The 21,411-nt window shown below is 38.9% G+C and overlaps 1 protein-coding gene across 1 annotated transcript in view; it reads left to right on the top strand.

Annotated features, from left to right (window-relative positions):
- The first annotated feature begins 490 nt into the window (after window positions 1-490).
- FCRL3 (Fc receptor like 3) overlaps window positions 491-21,411 on the top strand; it is a 43,636-nt gene continuing 22,715 nt past the window's right edge. Inside the window, 8 exon segments of the mRNA XM_055586690.1 lie at window positions 491-615; window positions 10,439-10,459; window positions 11,541-11,783; window positions 12,261-12,500; window positions 12,739-13,023; window positions 13,851-14,138; window positions 14,672-14,833; window positions 14,836-14,940. Coding sequence (XP_055442665.1) covers window positions 519-615; window positions 10,439-10,459; window positions 11,541-11,783; window positions 12,261-12,500; window positions 12,739-13,023; window positions 13,851-14,138; window positions 14,672-14,833; window positions 14,836-14,940 — 1,441 coding nt within the window. The 5' untranslated portion in view covers window positions 491-518.

Genomic DNA, 21,411 nt, shown 5'->3' on the forward strand with positions numbered 1-21,411 from the left:
ATATCTAGGAGGAATTTACAGACAGACCCTTTAGCTAGTCTGTGAATTAAAAAAAAAAGTCCTCTTCAAAAACTTCATGCCAATGTGTATTAGGTCAAAAGGTTTTCATGTCTGCTTTGACACTTTGATTCTTTGTGACTCACACTACAAATCATAGTGGGACATCACAATCTATATTAGAAGCCTCATGCAGAACCAAAAGTTGTATGAATTCAAGGTAATGAAGGATTTTCCATTTTAAAAAATGGGAAAAAAAAGTTATTTAAATGCTAGCAAATCCATAGCATGACCAAAGAACCCAGCACAACCTTGGAGACAATTCTCCTAAGAGCTGAGCTGTTGAAAGATGACTGTCAACATCTGAAAATGCACAGCTGCCGGGGTTGAAATACAAACAACATTTTTAAAGGTAGCTGTGTTAATTTTTCAGAACCCAAGGTGAAATATGATTCTTTCACTTCCCCTTTTCTGATTCTTGCAGATCTCCTTTGAGTACCTCCCTTCTGTCTTCTTTGTGGATGGGAAATAAGCCCAGCTTTGGTGAGACAGATTTGCCCTGCTCTCAGCCACGCCAGTTCCCCATGCTTCTGTGGCTGCTGCTGCTGCTGATCCTGGGTGAGTAGATGGGTTGGACTGGACAGTGGCCTCTGTTCCTAAAACCAGCCAGGGAAAAACCAAGGAGCTTCTGCCTCTGCTCCCACTCAGGGTTTAGAGACATATAGCAAGTGTCAAGCAAAAGAAAAATGTACAATGTAAATGTGAATTAAGGTTTATTCGGGAACCTTACTGAGGACCATCAACCAGGAGACAGCCTCTCAGATAGAGCTGAGGAACTGCTCTGAAGAACTAAGACAGAAGCCAGGATATTATCAACTTTTTTCTGGGAAAAACATGTAGTCAAGCATCAAAAGATCACTGCTAATCACAAAGAATGGGAATCTCAAGTTAGCAATTTAAATGCTTTTCGATGTATGGGAAGATGAAAAAGCCGAGTCATTTGAATTTTTTTTTTCTTAGTATGCATCTTAACTATCTAAGGATGAGTAAATCCAAAGCACAGAATGTTTTCTGTTTGTTTTTTTTTTTTTTTCATCCTGAATTGTCCTCGGAGCCTACTGCCAGTGGGCAACCGCTGCAGCTAATGGCTTGATCCTTGTAGAACTGGAATAGCAAGCAACAGTTTTTTCCTTACAGTGGTCTTTGTTGGTCATAAATTTGACCAAGGTTTGGGAGGCATTTCATGATAGATTTATCCCATGGTGCTAAGAATGTTTATTCCTAATTAAGGCAAAGATCTCCATGATAGGGCATTCATGTACTATATCTGGATTAGGCCCTGCTAGTAACTTATAGTTCTCTGGATCATCTATCTTACTAATCTATTATGATCCAGGAAATGTTTTTCCCTTGTTACTTTTTCCCATGTCTAGAGTTGCATGATTACAATTATTCTGTACAGAGTTATATGTGTAATCATTGCTTCAAGACTTTTAGCCATTATTAATTTTGTTGGAGGCTTCATTACACACATTAGGTAATTCAAGAGACAACAATTTTACAAAATAGACAGAATATAAGTAATAGAGCTAGGAACATTAACAGGGTCAGACTAGAGCAGAAAGAGATACAAAGCATCTCTTTGTAGTTTGAAAACAACAAAGAGAGAACAGATTAAAATGATTTGTATAACTAGGTATAACCTGAATCACAAAAAGCCAAATTCTGGAGGATCAGGTAGAGAGAAAAAGATAAATGTTTTGTATTTGTTTACAAAGGTATATATTATCAATTGGTTGTAAGTCATAGTGTTAAAGGAAAGGTTTTCTGGAAAACTAAGGATTAAAAGTCAGCAATACTTCAGAAAAAAATATAAATTATAGGGACTTACCTGGCAGTCCAGTGGTTAGAAGTCAACACTTCTAATGCAAGGGGTGCAGGTTCGATCCCTGGTTAGGGAACTAAGATCCCATATGGTACATAGCAGTTAAATTAAAAAAAAAAAAAAATATATATATATATATATATTAGCTAGACAAGGCAATGGCACCCCACTCTGGTGCTCTTGCCTGGAAAATCCCATGGACGGAGGAGCCTGGTGGGCTGCAGTCCATGGGGTCGTTAAGAGTCGAACACGACTGAGCAACTTCACTTTCACTTTTCACTTTCATGCATTGGAGAAGGAAATGGCAACCCACTCCAGTGTTCTTGCCTGGAGAATCCCAGGGACGGGGGAGCCTGGTGGGCTGCCGTCTCTGGGGTCGCACAGAGTCGGACACGACTGAAGCGACTTAGCAGCAGCAGCAGCATATTAGCTATTTCAGTCCCATAAATTGATTCTTATTGATCTGGATGAAATTATCATTTTTTTTTTGTTTGTTTTGTAATTTCTTACCCAGTTCAGTGGTATGATCTAAAAGTCTCAGAAAACTTGTTTGTTAAAAAGTCCTTTTTGTGAATCTTCTTAAAGATCTTCATTTTGTAAAACCATCAGAGTAAAACAATGACTGTCTATAAAAGGCAACAGATTTTAAATGGCATGGTTAAATATCGGATTGCTTTTAACTGACAAAGAATATACAATATTTTGCGACATACAATATTTTGAGATAATAGTTAGAATGATGACTAATAACATTATACCAGGATATATCAAATTTTTAGAAATTTCATAGAATTTTTGGAATCTCTATGTTAATGACATATATCCATATAATAAAACCTAAGAAGTTTTATCACCACTTATTTGGAAAAGACCCTGATGCTGGGAGGGATTGGGGGCAGGAGGAGAAGGGGACGACAGAGGATGAGACTGCTGGTTGCATCACTGACTCAATGGACATGAGTTTGCATAAACTCTGGGACTTGGTGATGGACAGGGAGGCCTAGCGCTGCGATTCATGGGGTCGCAAAGAGTCGGACACGACTGAGCGACTGAACTGAACTGAACTGATTTGACAATATTTCCCATGTATTAATAATTTAACATACCCAACAAACCTAATTAGTTTAATACCTCTCTTTACTTTGAAGCATCTCAAAGTTAGCTAGAAGTCTAAAGAACTTCATGTGGAATTTGACTTGAGAAGTTCATCAAAGATATTAAAAGGTTTTTAAAATATTTGGTTAAGTAGGACCATAGGTCACTGTGAAACAATTCTTATTCACCCAACTAAAGTGATAATAAAAGATTTTAAAGGCATATACAGACAGAAAGTTACAACAAATTACTTAAAAGGTAAAGAAACTTTACAATCCGTTAATAAAAGCAGATCAATATTCTAAAAAAAACTGTTCTCTGAACATAAAAAAAAAAAATTCTAGCTTGTACCAGCTTACTTTTAATATATAAATTTATTTACTCAAATTTTATTTTAATCTTAGCCAGTCCTGACCATGCACAAAACTCTTTGAAGCTCGTTTCCCACAAACCTTCTATAACTTTCTTTTTTGCTTTCAGATTTTGCCCAGGGATTTTTCTTTCTTTCTTTCTCTCTGGAATAAAATGACTGTTTTTTCCCATAACAAAATGAATGTCCATTCTTTAATCCTTTTCCTTTTACACAAAGATATTGCCTTTAATAATTTTAGTACTTTAGATTATATATAAATTAGAATTCTTAACTTTTAAGTACCTTAATTTCTAGTAGTCACTAAGAAGTAAGAAATGATGAACTGTCTTTTACATTAGCATTCTGTAGATTGGAAAATATAAATATTATTTATGATTCCTAAAAATTTGTGTTTTTTATAGGATATTTTTTAGTGTGGCACCAAAATTTTTATTAATAGTTCCAAGTATCTTTAGTTTCTCTGTAAAATGAAGCCTATATTTAGTAATTAATATTTCATTATTTTATTTGCAAATGATCTGATATTTAATAAATTTTCCTCATTTGAATTCACTTAGAAAAATTCTAAAGTTTTAAGAAATCAAAAATCTGGAAAAAATATTTTCAAGTAGATGTACCATAAAACACAATTATTTCTTAAGTGTTCACCTCAAAGTTCTTACCCCATTTGTAAATATTAAATTAATTTGTTTTCAACAGTTCTATTTAGCTTACCCATGAAAACTTTATGAGACATGAGACCAAGTCACCCATCATCCCAAGCTATTTTTCTTGCTGATAAATTTTATAACAGAGATAATATGATCTTATTTGAATTTTAGTAAACCTAAGTGTAATAAAAGTAAGACATATCTGTATTAATTAAACAAACTTGAATATAATACCAAATATTAATTTAATATCAAATATTTCCCAGATTGTGTGAATTTTAAATTCACTTGGGTAAGTTTCTAAAACATTTAAAAATATTTAATTTGTAAGTATCTACTTTTAAGTCTATTAGATAGAGATTTGTTATAAATTTAATTTTGATAATATTATCTGAAGGTAAAGATATATCATCTGTATAACATACTTAATTCAGTTCAGTCACTCAGTTGTGTCTGACTCTTTGCAACCCCATGGACTGCTGCACGCCAGGCTCCGCTGACCATCACCAACTCCCGGAGCTTTCTCAAACTCATGTCCATCAAGTCAGTGATGCCATCCAATCGTCTCATCCTCTGTTGTCCCCTTCTCCTCTGGCCTTCAATCTTTTGCAGCATCAGGGTCTTTTCAAATAAGTCAGTTCTTCATATCAGGTAGCCAAAATATTGGAGCTTCAGCTTCAACATCAGTCCTTCCAATGAATATTCAGGACTGATTCCCTTTAGGATGGACTGGTTGGATCTCCTTGCAGTCCAAGGGACTCTCAAGCGTCTTCTCCAACACTATAGTTCAAAAGCATCAGTTCTTCATTGCTCAGCTTTATTTATACTCCAACTCTCACACCCATACACAACTACTGGAAAAACCGTAACTTTGACTAGAGTGACCTTTGTTGGTAAAGAAATGTCTCTGCTTTCTAATACTCTGTCTAGGTTGACCATAGCTTTACTTCCAGGGAGCAAGAGTTTTTTAATTTCATGGCTGCAGTTACCATCTACAGTAATTTTGGAGCCCCCCAAAATAAAGTCTCTCACTGTTTCTATTGTTTCCCATCTATTTGCCATGAAATGATGGGACCAGATGCCATGATCTTAGTTTTCTGAATGTTGAGTTTTAAGCCAGCTTTTTCACTCTTCTCTTTCACTTTCCTCAAGAGGCTCTTTAGTTCTTCATTTTCTGCTGTAAAGGTGGTGTCATCTGAGTATCTGAGGTTATTGATATTTCTCCCAGCAATCTTGATTCCATCCTGTGCTTCATCCAACCTGGTATTTCACATGATGCATTCTGCATACAAGTTAAATAAGCAGGGTTACGATATACAGCCTTGATGTACACCCGATTTGGAACCAGTCTGTTGTTCCATGTCCAGTTCTAACCGGACATGCTCACAGATGTGTAGTAGACATAACTGAGATTGCATAGCTTCATTTAAAACTTTGTCACGAGGTATTACAATATAAATGTACCAATTTATAAATAACAATTATTGTAAAAATTATTTGCTCAGATGATGAAGGCTTTTTACTATTTGTGGAAAAGCCTTTGAGATTTGTATCTGTCCTTGATAAATCCTTAAGAAAGCCATTAATTAGATTTTGGGTGAGAGAAACTTTCCAGCAGCTTGAGTTATTTTGTTTGCTTTTGTTTTAGATAGGTAAAAAGTGGATTTATTTAGAGGGACACACATTCCACAAACAGAACACAGTCCATCTGAAAAAGCAAGGAAGGCAGTCCTGAAAGAAAGACACTCTACAGAGTGTGGGCCATCTCAGGAGGCAAGAGTGCCAGCAGTTTGAGTTTTAAAAGGTCTCTTTTTTCCTTTTTTCCCCTCTTCATCTTCAGATTCAACCTGATTGATTTAATTAGGCTTAGTCTCAGGTCACTGTGAGTTGTATTTTCTGATTTGTAGCCATTTGAGGGACAAAGACAGTTGCTTTTAATTCCCCAAAGAACTGGTCTGCTGCCTAAATGATTTTATTTTTATTTTTTTTGCCTAAATGATTTTAAAAAGTTGATTTGCCCAGCTATATCCAGCTATATTTTCTTTAATTTACTTTTTTAATATATCAACAAGATGATATTCAGCTAAACTGGAAGACAAGAGTTCTATATTCTAGAACTTTTAGATTCAATTTACTATGTCTTCAAAAGTGTATACAAGATATTCAATAAGGACACTCTTTGTGATTTGACAAGTTAAACATAGCAATCTATCCTAGAGAAAAAAAAAATTATTGCTTTTATTAGTCCCTGAATATTAGCCCCAGTTTTTACTTTATACTGTGTGGGCTTAGGTAACTCTATTGGTTTCTTTTAGTATGTTTAACTAATACTGCCCAAGGGGCAGATGTATATGCTCCATCTTATAATACAAGGCAAGGGAAGCATTGCTCAGAGATGTAATGTCTATACCACAGTACAATTAGGTGAAAGAGATGTAACCATCTTATTGAAAGCTCATTCAAATAGTCCAGTTTTTATAAGATTTCATTTTAGTTGTATAACTCTTATACCTTTAACTCTACCCTCCCTCCATCAGGACCCCATCAACAAGTTTTGGTCTTAAAAGGAGTCCTGAAACTTTCCTTTTTATCACCCTGGCCATTTAATCCATTTGTGTGTAAAAGGTTTTTGGGTCCCCAGTGAGGGGTCAAGCCCAGGGACACAGGCCCTTTTGTCAGTCTTAACTTGATTAATTGATCTCACTGTTGTCCCAAGTAAATGCTAGTCAGGTATCTCAGCGTAATTTTCTTCCAGCCTTTAAATTTTGTTTCAAAACAGGGATAAGTAGAGTGAACTACACTGTTGCAGGGACCAACTGGGGGGTCCCTTTGGTCTATTCAACCTCAGGTAGTGTTAACTCAAAACCTTTGTTTTAATCCCATCAGCATCTATTTTATTTATCTCATTTCCTAATAACCATCTAAAGATTTCCATCCTGTTGAGATAAGCCCTTTTAAAATTTTCACCTGGTTAGAAAGAAGTCTCTTGACTTGCCTCTCAGTTTCTTATTTCTCTGTTAATCTACCTAACTTACATTAATTAAGCTAATTTTTTGTTAGCATCTTTAAGGCTCATTGAAGGGAAGCTGAGACCACAAATAAAGCTTCCCCAAACAGTTTTTGTTTGTTCCTTTAAACTAAGGGAGTTTTTAAGATTAGCTGTTACATATGTGTAGTATTTTTCATAGGCAACAATAGAACAGCTCTTTAATTTCAGAGCTCTCTAAAAATTTACCAGTTTAGAAGTTTCTCCTATTTAAAGAATCCATTGTCTGGCCATTGATGAATAGTATCTTGTGAGCATGCTAAGTTGCTTCAGTTGTGTCTGACTGTTTGTGACCCTCTGGACTGTAGCCCACCAGGCTTCTCTGTCTGTGGGATTTTTCAGGCAAGAATACTGGAGTGGGTTGCCATGCCCTCCTCCAGGGGAATGTTCTCGACCTAGAGATTAAATCCTCATCTCTTACATCTCCTGCATTGGTAGGTTGGTTCTTTACCACTAGAGACACCGGAGAAGCCCTGAATAGTATCTAAATACTGACTCAAACCCATAAGACATAAGAGGCATTCTCAGAAGAGAATACAAAGGATGCAGCTTTCATAAGATACAGAAAGTTTATTCCCCCAAACAGCCTAAGAAATTAATGCCTTTGTTGCACAGGTAGACACAGCAAAGACTGAAATGACAAAGGCCCTTTATGGGCTAGGATTCTATTTTTTGTTTCTTTTAATTGGAGGCTAATTACTTTACAATATTGCAGTGGTTTTTGCCATACATTCAGATAAATCAGCCACGGATGTACATGTGTTCCCCATCCTGACCCTCCCTCCCACCTCTCTCCCCATCCCATCCCTCAGGGTCATCCCAGTGCACCAGCCCTGAGCACCCTGTCTCATGCATCAAACCTGGACTGGCAGTCTATTTTACATATGATAATATACATGCTATATATATTTCAATTCTATTCTCTCAAATCACCCCACCCTTGCCTTCTCCCAGAGTCCAAAAGTCTGTTCTTTACATCTGTGTCTCTTTTGCTGTCTTGCATATGGGGTAATCGTTACCATCTTTCTAAATTCCATATATATGCGTTAATATACTGTATTGGTGTTTTTCTTTCTGACTTACCTCGCTCTGTATAATAGGCTCCAGTTTCATCCACCTCATTAGAACTGATTCAAATGCATTATTTTAACTAGCTGAGTAATATTCCATCATGTATATGTACCACAGCTTTCTTATCCATTCATCTGCTGATGGACATCTAGGTTGCTTCCATGTCCTGGCTATGGTAAACAGTGCTGCAATGAACATTGGGGTACATGTGTCTCTTTCAATTCTGGTTTTCTTGGTGTGTATGCCCAGCAGTGAGATTGCTCGGTTGTATGGCAGTTCTATTTCCAGTTTTTAAAGGAATCTCCACGCTGTTCTCCATAGTGGCTGTACTAGTTTGCATTCCCACCAACAGTGTAAGAGGGTTCCCTTTTCTCCGCACCCTTTCCAGCATTTATTGTTTGTAGACTTTTGGATAGCAGCTGTTCTGACTGGTATGAAATGGTACCTCACTGTGGTTTTGATTTGCATTTCTCTGATAATGAGTGATATTGAGCATCTTTTCATGTAGGCTAGGATTCTTTATAACAAATTTTCCCAAGAGCTGGCATAGCCAGACAAAATGACTGCTTGAAATCCCAGTTGATTCAATTGCCTGCCAAATGTACACCATATGTGTACCTTCCCATGGCAGAGACTTAGCTCTCAAAACACAGGATAAAATGCCTAAGAAGTCCAGATATAACATTTACTTCTCAAAGGCACAAGGAGAGAAATTCAAGTTCCTCCTGGAAGGGCTTTGTTACAACCTTTAAGGTCAGAATTTTGAAAACATGCTTTATCAGGCTGACTTTCTTCTAATCAGTCTTGAAATGTCAAAAGAAGCCTATCTTGGCCACTTGAGGACAAGATTTCCTTTGATTTCCAATTAAGCAAGTACCTATAAGAATAAATTCCATAGGGACATAAACAAGGCTGGAGTGTTAGTTGGGGGCTGACTTTCTGACGCCCCTCATTTCACCCAGTCTAGAATGCTCAGTGTCTTTCAACCAGGCTCCCCCAGTACCTTTAAACTGGGGTTGGGGGAGGCAGAGGCTAGATCTCTGTCGTATATCAAAGAATAAAACTCAAGATCATCAACCAATAATTGGGAGATCCGAAAGCCAGGAGGGACTCATCCAAGTTTGTCTAAGTTCGCAGAAGAGAAGAATGGGCACAAGAGTCCCTGCTGGTATCAGGGCTCCGGATCTTTGTAGAGTTAAGGCAAAGGAATGAAGTCTGCTCTGGATTCCTTTGTGATCACCAATACCATTGAATGAAAGAGAAGCTCTCAATGTAAAATTTGAGTCAAGTTTTATGTGCGACCTTACTGAGTACTATAGTCCAAAAGACAGCCTCTGAGCTCCAAGTAACTGGTCTGAAGAAGTAAGGCAGGAGCCAGGACATACACATGAACTTTTTCGGTGGGAAAAACATGTAGTCAAGCATCAAAAGGTTACTGCTAATCACATGGAAGAGAAATCTCAATGATTTTAGTGCTTTTCTCTGTATGGGAAGACTTAAGAATCTGGGGTCACTTGAAAATTTCCCTTAGATATGCATCTTATCTAAGGAGCCAATATACCCAAAGCACAGAATGTCTCCTGTCTTTCTTTATCCTGAACTTCCTGCAGAGTACACTGTGGGCAATTGTGGTGGCTAATAGCTTGATCCTTGTACAAACTGCAATGGCAGGCAACATTTTTTTCTTTACACAAGAGATGGAAAATGAGCAGAGTTGGGTCGCAGGAGAACTAAAAGACTCTGCATACAACCAGCATGGCAAATCAATTATATTACCCTTGGTTCCTCAACCAATTTTTTTTTTTTTCATTTTGTAGGAAGTTTAGATGTTTCTTTCTGTCAAACCCTCTCTGTATCCCTCACATAAATAATTATTTTCAAAATTTAGGTGAGTAAGGGAAGATCTACTAAGAAATATGGTTCCCTTCTTGAGACTTGATGCCATAATTTAACCAGAGATCGAAAAAGGAGGAGGAACAATGTCCAAGAAATGAGAGGAGAATAAACCATTTCTACAAGCCCTTCTCTACATTGCTGAGTTCAGGCTAGAGAAGAGAAGGAAGGAATGAACTATGAAACTGCTAAGAGATGAGCCAGGGTTGTGGATACAAGTCATTCATATTTATAAAGCAAATTACAGGCTATTCTTTTTCTGTTTGTTTGAGGACTACGGGAATCATAGAATGGGGGCAAAGAAATGGGAAGGAAAAACTAAAAGAGTGGTGGTGGCTGTGTTATTGGAACATTTCTCAGATTGTCTAAGTGAAAATGTTTGAAAAATTGTGCTCTGTGCTAATCCTTAAATCTTGGCTTCCTCACAGCTCCTGGAAGAAATCAATCAGGTCAGTTTTCCCTTTTCTCTGTTCCTCCCGGTCTCCGGGCATTGGTCCTCCCAGCCAGCACCACCTGTCCCCGTAAATGAGGCCTGTGGTAACGCACCAACATCAGTGGTGTTGCTACTCTGAGGTCACACCTGTTGCGACAGTGGGTGAGCAAACCCTCCTCTGATCTCTCCTGTCTTCAGTTCTTTCCCTATTATTGAATGCCATAGTGTATAAGGGAAGAAAATGTTTGCAGAAGGAACGACAGAGGCAGGAAACTGATGTTTAAAGATCCTCGGATTTAAGCTCCTGTATTCCCTAAGACCCCGCCCTCTGTATGTCCAAGCCGGTGCCACTATCAAAGAGCACAGAAACAGCTCCTATTCACAGAGGGAAATGCTATGGCCAAATCTTTATATATCTCTAAAAGAAACTCATGTCACAGAACTGTTTCAATTTCTGGTCCCGTTGGTCATTTGCAATTATATACACAAATATGATTATGCAAGCAGTCCATGCCCCTTTGTTTAATCTTTTTTCATGTGTTGTGTATCAATTGCTGATTATGTTCACCTTAGGTGGAGAGTTGAAAAACATTGCCCTCCCCATAGAATCTAAAATTAAGCGAGGTTTAAAAGAATTGTAAGTGAAAAAAATCTTGCTCATTAAATATTAACAACCAAGAAGGAACTGGTTTTTCAGTCTAGAAACTGCTTCTGAGGTATATACATCCCAGGTTCACTTTTCCCTTGACAAGAATGTGTAGGACAAGAGCTTTCAGAATCAGCCCACTTACAGGCCCTCAAATATAGCTCAGTCTTCACCCATCTATAAATCATATCTCCTGAAGTTTTCTGAGCCCATTCCAGGAACCTACACCCCCACCACAACTAGGCAAAAAAAAAAAAAAAAAAAGAACAGATTCTGTATGAGGTATTTCTCCAAGTTAATACCTCCAAATGGAGGTATTACTCCATTTCCAATCCTGTTCCTAATAGGAATTAGCCCAGAAAAACTCCTAGTTGCAGCTGGGCCTTTCCCTATGTTCCACCCACCTCCTATTCACCTTCACCTGCCTTTGTCTTCCCTATTTCGCCTTTAGGAGTAACTCCAAAAGCTTTCCTTCTCCTCAACCCTCCATGGTCCACAAACTTCCACAAAGACAAAGTGACTCTCACGTGCAGGGATTCCCTTTCTCCAGCCCAAGGAGACATATATTGGTATTATAATGAGAATTTGTTGAATAAAAAGTCTGAAGAGATCCAAATACACAAGACTGGATATTACAAATGCAAGACCCAAAGATCTTCTCTCAGTGACCCCGTACATGTGGATTTTTCATCTGGTGAGAAAGGAAAGGGGGTGGTCTCTGAAACTAAACCCCTGGGCAGTATGTCTAAGGGCTGGGGAACTGATGGGAGCTGAGATAAGATTGTAAATAGGCATGAGGATATTTGATGTACTGACCCCAGCGGGGGAAATAAGGAGATAGGGCAGCAACAGAATGCTGTCTTGTCCATCTTTTCCATCCAGAGAAGTATAAGTCAGAAATCACCAGGTAAAAGGGGTTCAAGTCTGAAGAAAGATGAGGTATAAAATTCCTCTTTTAACCATATGCATGGGGATTGCCTAAGGACATTTTCTGGAAATGACTTCATTATCCTAGGATAAGGGAGAACTGTGCTTGGGGACCATGTAGAAATGTTGATGGAGGGTATTTTCAGGTGTACAGGATCGTAGCTCTTTCTTCATGTGCAGAAATGAGAGTTTGAAGAAAGAAGCATCAGGGAATAAACTGAGTGTATTCCTCTACTCTTTGCAGACAAGCTGATCCTTCAGGCTCCACACTCTGTCTTTGAAGGAGATGAGGTTGTTCTCAGATGCCAGGCAAGAGAAGAAGCAAAAGAAAAAAGATTTTACAGAAATGAAACACAAATTCAACCAAACTTCACTCTACAGTCAGTCTCCATGAACAATGACAAATATCATTGTACTGCTCTTGTGAGAGGTTTTTGGACATGGAATAAAGAAATTTCAAAACATCTAACGATTCAAGTTCAAGGTAACGGCTGCCCTCCTGTGGGTAATAGGACTCAGCAGGGAAACAGTGTGTGACAATTTAGGGAGTGGCTCATCAACGGGGATTTCATGAAATGCCTCCTGTCCTAGGAGGGAGATGGGAGGTGATTCCACCTGCTTGGGTCCTTGTGTTCTACTGGCTGATGCTGAGTGCTCATATGCGTCTTTCCAGGATCCCTGAGCTGCGCTATCCTGAGAACTGTGTTTGTTCTTCTCTCTAGAGCTGTTTTCCCCTCCTATGCTGATAGCCAGCCCCTCTGCACCCACAGAGGGGAGCCCGGTGACCCTGAAATGTGAGACGAGGCTCCCTCCACAGAGGTCACACATTCAGCTTCAATTCTGCTTCTTCAGAGAAGACAAGGCTTTGGGGAAATGCTGGAGCAGCTCTCCAGAGTTCAAATTACCCACTGTGTGGAGTGAAGATGCAGAGTCTTACTGGTGCCAGGCAGAGTCAGTGACTCCACCTATCAGAAAAAGAAGCTTGAGATCCCAGTTATATGTGCAGAGTGAGTATTTATGGAGTTGCTCTTCCAGAGTCAGAGCTGGGGAGATGAAAGCAGAGCAATGACATTTCCTGCTCCCTGGGACAGTGAACATAACCAAGAGGAGCTTTCTGCTATCCTGATATCCTTCTCACTTCAGGTTCAACACTGGCCTAATGTCCCTAGAACATTCTCTTCCATCTAACTCAGTTAATAGCAATTGTTGATCAATTGCTGGGTCCCCAGCCCTTTGGAGGTGACAGAGCCATACAGCATATGTTCTCTCAAGAGCCACAGATAATTAGAAGCACAGATGACCACATGCAGTCTTTAGAGGTCCCTATGCTTCTTCCATTTGTTGACCTAAACATATTCTAAAATAAAAGAGGAAATTAAACATGAACTGGTGTAATCAGAAAAATACATGGGAAGATGGGAGTGAGAATGGAGAAGAGTCTTGAAGGATAGGAGAGGGGTTTGAATTTTAGGATAGAAGTAATATTCTCAGGGTTCTGTTTCTTTTGAACAGAAGTAAGACCACTCATTTTGTGGTCATTGGTGCACCAAAGATTCCTTAAGTATAGGTGTCCATAAAATGTGACTGCTATCAATATTAGGTTTAAGATCAAGAACCCGTCACTGCATTCTCCAAGGATGGGAACTGCTGTGTGTGGTGGGAGGGGTATTTGCTACCTTTATAATAACACACACACTTAATTCCCTGTTGCTTACTTTGGCCCCCTGCTTATTGTGTCTGCTGCTATTGACTTATTCATGGCAGAACCAGCCTTCTCCTTGATCCTGAAGTTTCTGCCATGAGAATCTTCATGTATCATCTTGTGTCCTCCCAGGAATCCCTGTGTCTGATGTAACTCTAGAGATCCAGCCCCCTGAGGGGCAGCTTACTGAAGGAGAAAATCTGCTCCTTATCTGCTCAGTAGCCAAGGGTACAGGGACTGTCACATTCTCCTGGCACAGAGAGGGCACAGTAAGAAGTTTGGGAAGAAAGACCCAGCGTTCCTTGTCGGCGGTGCTGCAGATACTCACTGTGAAGGAGAGCGATGCTGGGAGATACTACTGTGCAGCTGACAACATTCACGGTCCCATCCTCAGTAAAGTGATCAGAGTCACTCTGAGAAGTAAGTTCTCGATTCTTTCTATTCAGCCTCAGTTCACAAGCCAGTGTTTAGCTTGTCAGTTAGCCATGAAGCTCTTTGGAAGGAGGCAAAGGAATAGAGGTGTAAAGATTTAGAAGCTAACTAATGAATGGCCAAGATGACAAAAGTTGAAGACATCTTATGTCTTATGGAGCAAACTGAAAACAGTAGTAGTGATGAAAGCAAAATCATCTAAGATTACTCTTCATGGTTCAAGCGATATATCCATATTTAGGCTTCCCTGGTAGCTCAGTTGGTAAAGAATCTGCCTGCAATGCAGGAGACCAGGGTTTGATCCCTGGGTTGGGAAGATCCCCTGGAGAAGGAACTGGCAATGCTCTCCAGTATTATTGCCTAAAAAAATCCCACAGATAAAGGAGCCTGTCAGGCTACAGTCCATGGGGTCATAAGAGTTAGACACAACTTAGTGACTAAACCACCACCAGGCTTCTTGAGTGTGGTTATGAATCTGGCACAGCATCAGAGTCCTCTGACAACTCTTTTGTATCTTTCAGTTCCAGTATCTCGCCCTGTCTTCACCCTCACATCTCCTAGGATGCAGGCTATGGTGGGGGATGTGGTGGAGCTTCACTGTGAGTCCCAAAGGGGCTCTCCCCCTATCTTGTACCGATTCTATCATGAGAATGTCATCCTTGGAAGCAGCTCAGTTCCCTCTGGAACTTCAAATTTTCTCTGACTGCAGAACATTCTGGCAACTACTCCTGTGAGGCTGACAATAGCCTGGGGGTCCAGCGCAGTGACAGGGTGATTCTCAGTGTCACAGGTGAGTAGGATATGCCCACAGCAATTACAGACAAGAACAGAGTATGTCCTCTCCTTTAGGCTACCTGCTGGCGTGACATTCCATCAGACTCCTTGTTCTTCTGCCTCTACCTGAGAGTCCTGGGATTCCTTCTTCTGACTATACATTCAGGAACTTAGGCCATTCCTAATGTTTTTCCTACATTTATTGAGATGATCATATGATTTGTATTCTTCACTTTATTAATATGGCATATCATGTTGACTGATTTGAAAATGTTGAACCATCCTTGCATACATAGAATAAGTCCCACTTGATCATAGTGTACGATCCTTTTAAAGTATTGTTGTGTTTGGTTTACTAATAGTTTGTTGATTTTTTGTGTCTATGTTATCTGAGATAATGGTCTATAATTTTCTTTGTCTGGTTTTGGTATCAGAATCCTGGCTTTGTAAAATGTCAGGAAGTATTCTTTTCTCTTCAGTTTTTAAAAAAACTATTTTGAGAAGAATAGGATTTAAATCACCTTTGACTATTTGCTAGAATTTGACCTGTGAAGTCACTATCTGATCCTATCTGATAGTGTGCTGATCTATCTGATCCTGTGCTTTTTTATTCTTGGGAGTTTTTGATTCTTGTTTTTCTATTTACTAGTGATTAGTCATTCAAATTTCACTTTTTATGATTCAGTCTTGGACAGTTGTATGATTCTAAGAATTTGTCCATTTATTCTAGGTTGCCCGATTTGTTGGCACATAACTGTTCATAATATTCTTATATAATCCTCTGTATTTTTGGGCGTCCATTGTTATAGCTCCTCTTTTGCTTCTGATTTTATTTATCAAAGCTTTGTCTCATTTTTCTTAGTGAATGTAGCAAAAGGTTTGTAAATTTTTATCTAGCTTTTAAAAGAAGTAGGTCTTAGTTTTTGTCAATCTTTTGTATTTTGCTTTTAGCGTATATTTCATTTATCTTCTAATCTTTATCATTTCTTTCCTCATACTGACTCTGGGCTTCATTTGTTCTTTTCCTAGTTCCTTTATGTGCAAAGTTAGATTTTTTTATGTCATATTTTCATTGTCACTTGTCTTCATTGTTTCATTTCTCCTTTGCTGTCTCGTTTGACCCAATAGTTGTTTCTCAGCAAATTGTTTAGTCTTCACATATATGTGATTTTCCAGATTTCTTTTTGTGGTTGATCTCCAATTTCATACCATTGTAATCAAGAAAGATGGTTGATATGATTTCAATCTTAAAGTCATTGAGACTTGTTTTGTGTTCCAATACATGGTCAATCTTTGAGAAAGTTTCATGAGCAGCTAAGTACGTGTATTGTACCGCATTTGAATGGAATGTTCTATATAAATTTATCAAGACTGCCTGGTCTAATGTTTCTTTTAAGGCTGCTATTTCCTTGTTGACTTTTTACCTGTATGCTCTATTCATTAATGTAGGTGGGGTGTTGTAGTTCCCTACTGTTATTGTGTTGCTCTCCGTTTCTCCCTTTAGGTCTGTTAATAATTGCTTTGTATATTTGGGTGCTGCTATGTTAGCTACATATGCATTTATCACTGTTCTATCTTCTTGGTGAATTGTCCCTTTTACCATTACATAATATCCATTTTTGTCCTTTGTTACGTTTCCTGGTTTGAGGCTTATTTCACTTAATATGAGTGTGGCTACACCCACTTTATTTTGGTTGCCATATGCATGGAGTATCATCTTCTATTACTCTGTCCTGCAACTCTAGGTCTTTTGATTGGTGAATTCAATCCATTTACATTTAAGGTGGTTATTGATAAAGGAAAACTTTAGTGCTGTCCATTTTATTTTGTAGTGCTGTCCTTTTTATTTTCTGGTTGCTCTCTATCTCCTTTTTTTTCCTCTTAAGTTTTGCATGTCATCTTGGTTTTGTGGCTTTCTATGAAATTTTTATTAATTTCCTCTTTTTTTTTGTATCTCTGCTTTAGATTTATGTTATGTGGTTACCTTGAGGTCTACATAAAAGCTCTCATAGATAAAGTAGTCCATTTTCTGTATTCTGGCCTGGAGAATCCCATGGACAGAGGAGCCTTGGTGAGCTACAGCCCATAGGGTCACAAAAGTCGGACACAACTGAAGCACACACTGCTGAGAACATTTTATTTTCATTTAATGATGTGAGTTTTATTCTTTCCCTCTTCCCCTCTTATGCTTTTGTTGTCTCAAGTTATCTCTTTTTATGCTGTGAGATTGCTACCAAATTGAAGTAGCAATAGTTTTTTTTTTTTTTTTTTGCTTCCTCCTTTTACCTTTATGCTATAATAAAGTATTTAAAGCCTATTCTGAGTTGCAGTTTTCTGATTCTATATATAACTTTCCTCAAAGTATTGTTTATTTTTGCCTTTTTGTTTTTAGTAGAGAGCTTCTTTAAACATTTATTGTAAGCAGAACCAGTGTTGATGAATTTCCTCAGCTTTCATTTGTTTGGGAAAATCTTTGTTTTTCCTTCACATCTGAATAATAACTTTGCTAGAAAAAATAGTCTTGAGTGACACTTTTTATTTTTTAGTATTTTGAGAATGTCACTCGATTCCTTCTTGTCCTGTAGAGTTTCTGTTGAGACACCTGATCATAGGCTCATGGGGATTCTCATGTAGGTACAATACTTTTTTCCTCCTGGCTGCCTTAAAAATCCTTTCTTTGTCATTGACTTTTGACAATTTTAATATAATATGTCTTGTGCAAGGTCTTTTTGCATTGAGGTAATTAGGTGTTAGTTTCATAAATTTATATACCCAATTTCTTTCCCAGATTTGGGAAGTTCTCAGCTATTATTTGTTTAAATATACTCTCTCAGTTATTATTTGTTTAAATATAACTGAGAGACTTCCCCTTTCCCTGTCTTCTCCTGGGATACCCCTTTATCTAATGTTGCCTTTCCTAAAAGAGTCACATAGCTTCTGGAGAATTCCCTCATTTTTAAATTATCTTACTTTTTTCTCCTCATATACTTGTAGCATTTCTAAATTTCTATTATCAAGCCTGCTAATTCTCTCTTTCATAGAGTCTAATCTATTTCCAAAGCTTTCCAAGACATTATTCTTAACATTTACTGAGTTCTTCAATTCCAAAATTTTTGTTTGGCTCTTTTTAAGAGTTTTAATGTCTCTGGTATTTTTTCTGTTTATTAGTTTTATTTCTGAGCTCTTTAGTCTGGCTTTCTGATTTTTATTGCAGCTTGCTGAGTTTCTTCATGACAGCAATTTTGAATTCTTTCTCAGTTAGATCATAATATTTTATGACAGTAAGTTTGGTTTCTGGAGAATTGCCATTTTCTTTTCTTGGTACAGTGCTACTGTGATTCTTCATGGTACTTGAGTTTTCCCTCTGCTGGTGCGTTTGATGTAGTGTTAGAGGCCTTTCTTTTGTCTTCCAGTAGGTGGTGCTATGGCATAAGTTTCTGTTTTCTCACACCTAGGCTTACTCCGGTTATATTTGGGAGTAGTCACTTTCCATCCTTCCCCGTCTCTGCAAAAGGTGTGGCTCTATTATCGCTTCTTGTGTCTCCGGGGTTACTGCTGCTTTGCCCCGGAAGTGAGGCTATTATTGTCACCCGGTGCCCCAGGATGGCGGGCTCTTCCCTCATGTCTGGGATCCCCTGAGTCATAGTTTTACCAACGCAGGGAGAAAGAAAGGGCAGGATGGGAGCCAGGGTGAGACTGGCACCTCTGCCTTGTCTCTTGCTGGAAAGTTTGTGGACTCTGCTGCTACGGGTTAAGGGGTAGGGGCCAGAACTGGGGCCAGGGGGAACCCATTAAAAAATGAGTAAAGGACTTGAATAGGCATCTCTCCAAAAAAAGATATATAAATGTCTATTAAGTACACACACACAAAGCTCAACATTACTCATTATTAGGGAAATTCAGACCAAAAAAAGCTACAATGAAATACCGCCTCATACTCATTAGGATGGATACTATAAAAAATAACAGAAAATAACAAGTATTGGCCAGGATGTGGAGAAATTGGAATCCTTGTGTGATCGTTGTGAGTGATCACACCATCATGGTTATTTGGGTAGTGAAGATCTTTTTTGTACAGTTCTTCGGTGTATTCTTGCCACCTCTTCTTAATATCTTCTGCTTCTGTTAGGTCCATACCATTTCTGTCCTTTATTGTGCCTGTCTTTGCTTGAAATGTTATCTTGGTATCTCTAATTTTCTTGAAGAGATCTCTACTCTTTCCCATTCTATTGTTTTCCTCTATTTCTTTGCATTGATCACTAAAAACGGCTTTCTTATCTCTCCTTGCTGTTCTTTGGAAGTGTACATTCAGATGGGTATATCTTTCCTTTTCTCTTTTGTGAAAGCTTCTCTTCTTTTCTCAGCTATTTGTAAGGCCTCCTCAGACAATCATTTTGCCTTCTGCATTTCTTTTTCTTGGGGATGGTGTAGATCCCTGCCTCCTGTACAATGTCACAAACCTCCATCCATAGTTCTTCAGGCACCCTGCCTATCAGATCTAATCCCTTGAATCTATTTCTCACTTCTACTGTATAATCATAAGGGGTTTGATTTAGGTCATATCTGAATGGTCTAGTGGTTTTCCCTACTTTCTTCAATTTAAGTCTGAATTTGGCAATGAGGAGTTCATGATCTGAGCCACAGTCAGTTCCCAGTCTTGTTTTTGCTGACTGTATAAAGCTTCTCCATCTTTGGCTGCAAAGAATATAATCAATCTGATTTTGGTTTTGACCATCTGGTGATGTCCATGAGTAGAGTTGTCTCTTGTGTTGCTGGAAGAGGGTGTTTGCTATGACAAGTTCGTTCTCTTGAAAAAACTCAGTTAGCCTTTGCCCTGCTTAATTTTGTACTCCAAGGCCAAACTTGCCTGTTACTCCAGGTACCTCTTGACTTCCTAATTTTGCATTCCAGTCCCCTATGATGAAAAAGACATCTTTTTTGGCTGTTAGTTCTAGAATGTCTTGTAGGTCTTCATAGAACCATTCAACTTCAGCTTCTTCGGCATTAGTGATTGAGCATAGACTTGGATTTCTGTGATATTTAATGGTTGGGCTTCCCTGATAGCTCAGTTGGTAAAGAATCCACCTGCAATGCAGGAGACACCAGTTGGATTCCTGGATTGGGAAGATCCCCTGGAGAAGGGAAAGGCTATCCACTCAAGTATTCTGGTCTGGAGAATTCCTTGGACTGTATAGTCTATGGGGTCGCAAGGAGTCGGACATGACTGAGTGACTTTAACTTGTCTTGGAAATGAACAGAGATCATTCTGTCATTTTTGAGATTGTATCCAAGTACTTCATTTCAGACTCTTGTTGACTATGAAGGCTACTCCATTTCTTCTAAGGGATTCTAGCCCAAAGTAGTAGATATAATGGTCATCTGAATTAAATTCAACCATGCTGGTCCATTTTAGTTCACTGATTCCTAAACTGTCGATGTTCACTCTTGCCATCTCCTGTTTGACCCCTTCCAATTTACCTTGATTCATGGACCTAACATTCCAGGTTCCTATGCAATATTGTTCTTTACAGCATAGGACTTTATTTCCATCACCAGTCACATCCACAACTGGGTGTTGTTTTTGCTTTGGCTTCATCTCTTCATTCTTTCTGGAGTTATTTCTCCACTCTTCTTCCGTAGTATTTTGGGCACCTACAGACCTAGGGAGTTCATCTTTCAGTGTCATATCTTTTTGCCTTTTCATACTGTTCATGGGGTTCTCAAGGCCAGAATACTGACGTGATTTGACATTCCTTTCTCCAGTGGACCACATTTTGTCAGAACTCTCTACCATGACCTTGTCTGTCTTGGCTTTACACAGCATGGCTCATAGTTTCGTTGAGTTAGACAGGCTGTGTTCCATGTGATCAGATTGGCTAGTTTTGTATGATTGTGGTTTTCATTCTGTCTGCCCTCTAATGAATGAGGAAAAGAGGCTTATGGGAGCTTCTTGATGGAAGAGACTGACTGTGGGGGAAACTGGTCTTATTCTGATGGGTGGGGCCATGATCAGTAAATCTTCAATCCTACTTTCTGTTGATGGGCAGGGCTGTGTTCCCTTCCTGTTGTTTGGCCTGAGGCCAAACTGTCGACCCACACCTCCACAACAGACTCCTGGACACTCACAGGCAAGCCTGGCTCAGTCTCTTGTGGGGACACTGCTCCTTTCTCCTGGCTCCTGGCTTGCTTGCACAAGGTTTTGTTTGTGCCCTCCAAGGGCCTGTTTCTCCAGTCTGTGGAAGTTCTGTAATCAAATCCCACTGCCCTCCAAAGTCAAATTCCCTGAGGGTTCTCAGTCCCTTTGCAGGATATCCAGGTTGGGAAATCTGTTTCGGGTCCTAGAACTTTCTTAACAGTGAAGAATTTCTTTGGTATAATTGTTCTGCAGTTTGTGGGTCATCTGCTCAGCAGCTCTGTGGTGGGGCTAATGGCGACCTCCTTCAAGAGGACTTATGCCACATGCTGCGTGACCCAAGTCTGCTGCAGC

This window comes from Bubalus kerabau, chromosome 6 (genome assembly GCF_029407905.1).
Source record: "Bubalus kerabau isolate K-KA32 ecotype Philippines breed swamp buffalo chromosome 6, PCC_UOA_SB_1v2, whole genome shotgun sequence".
In the NCBI taxonomy this organism is placed as follows: Eukaryota; Metazoa; Chordata; class Mammalia; order Artiodactyla; family Bovidae; genus Bubalus; species Bubalus kerabau.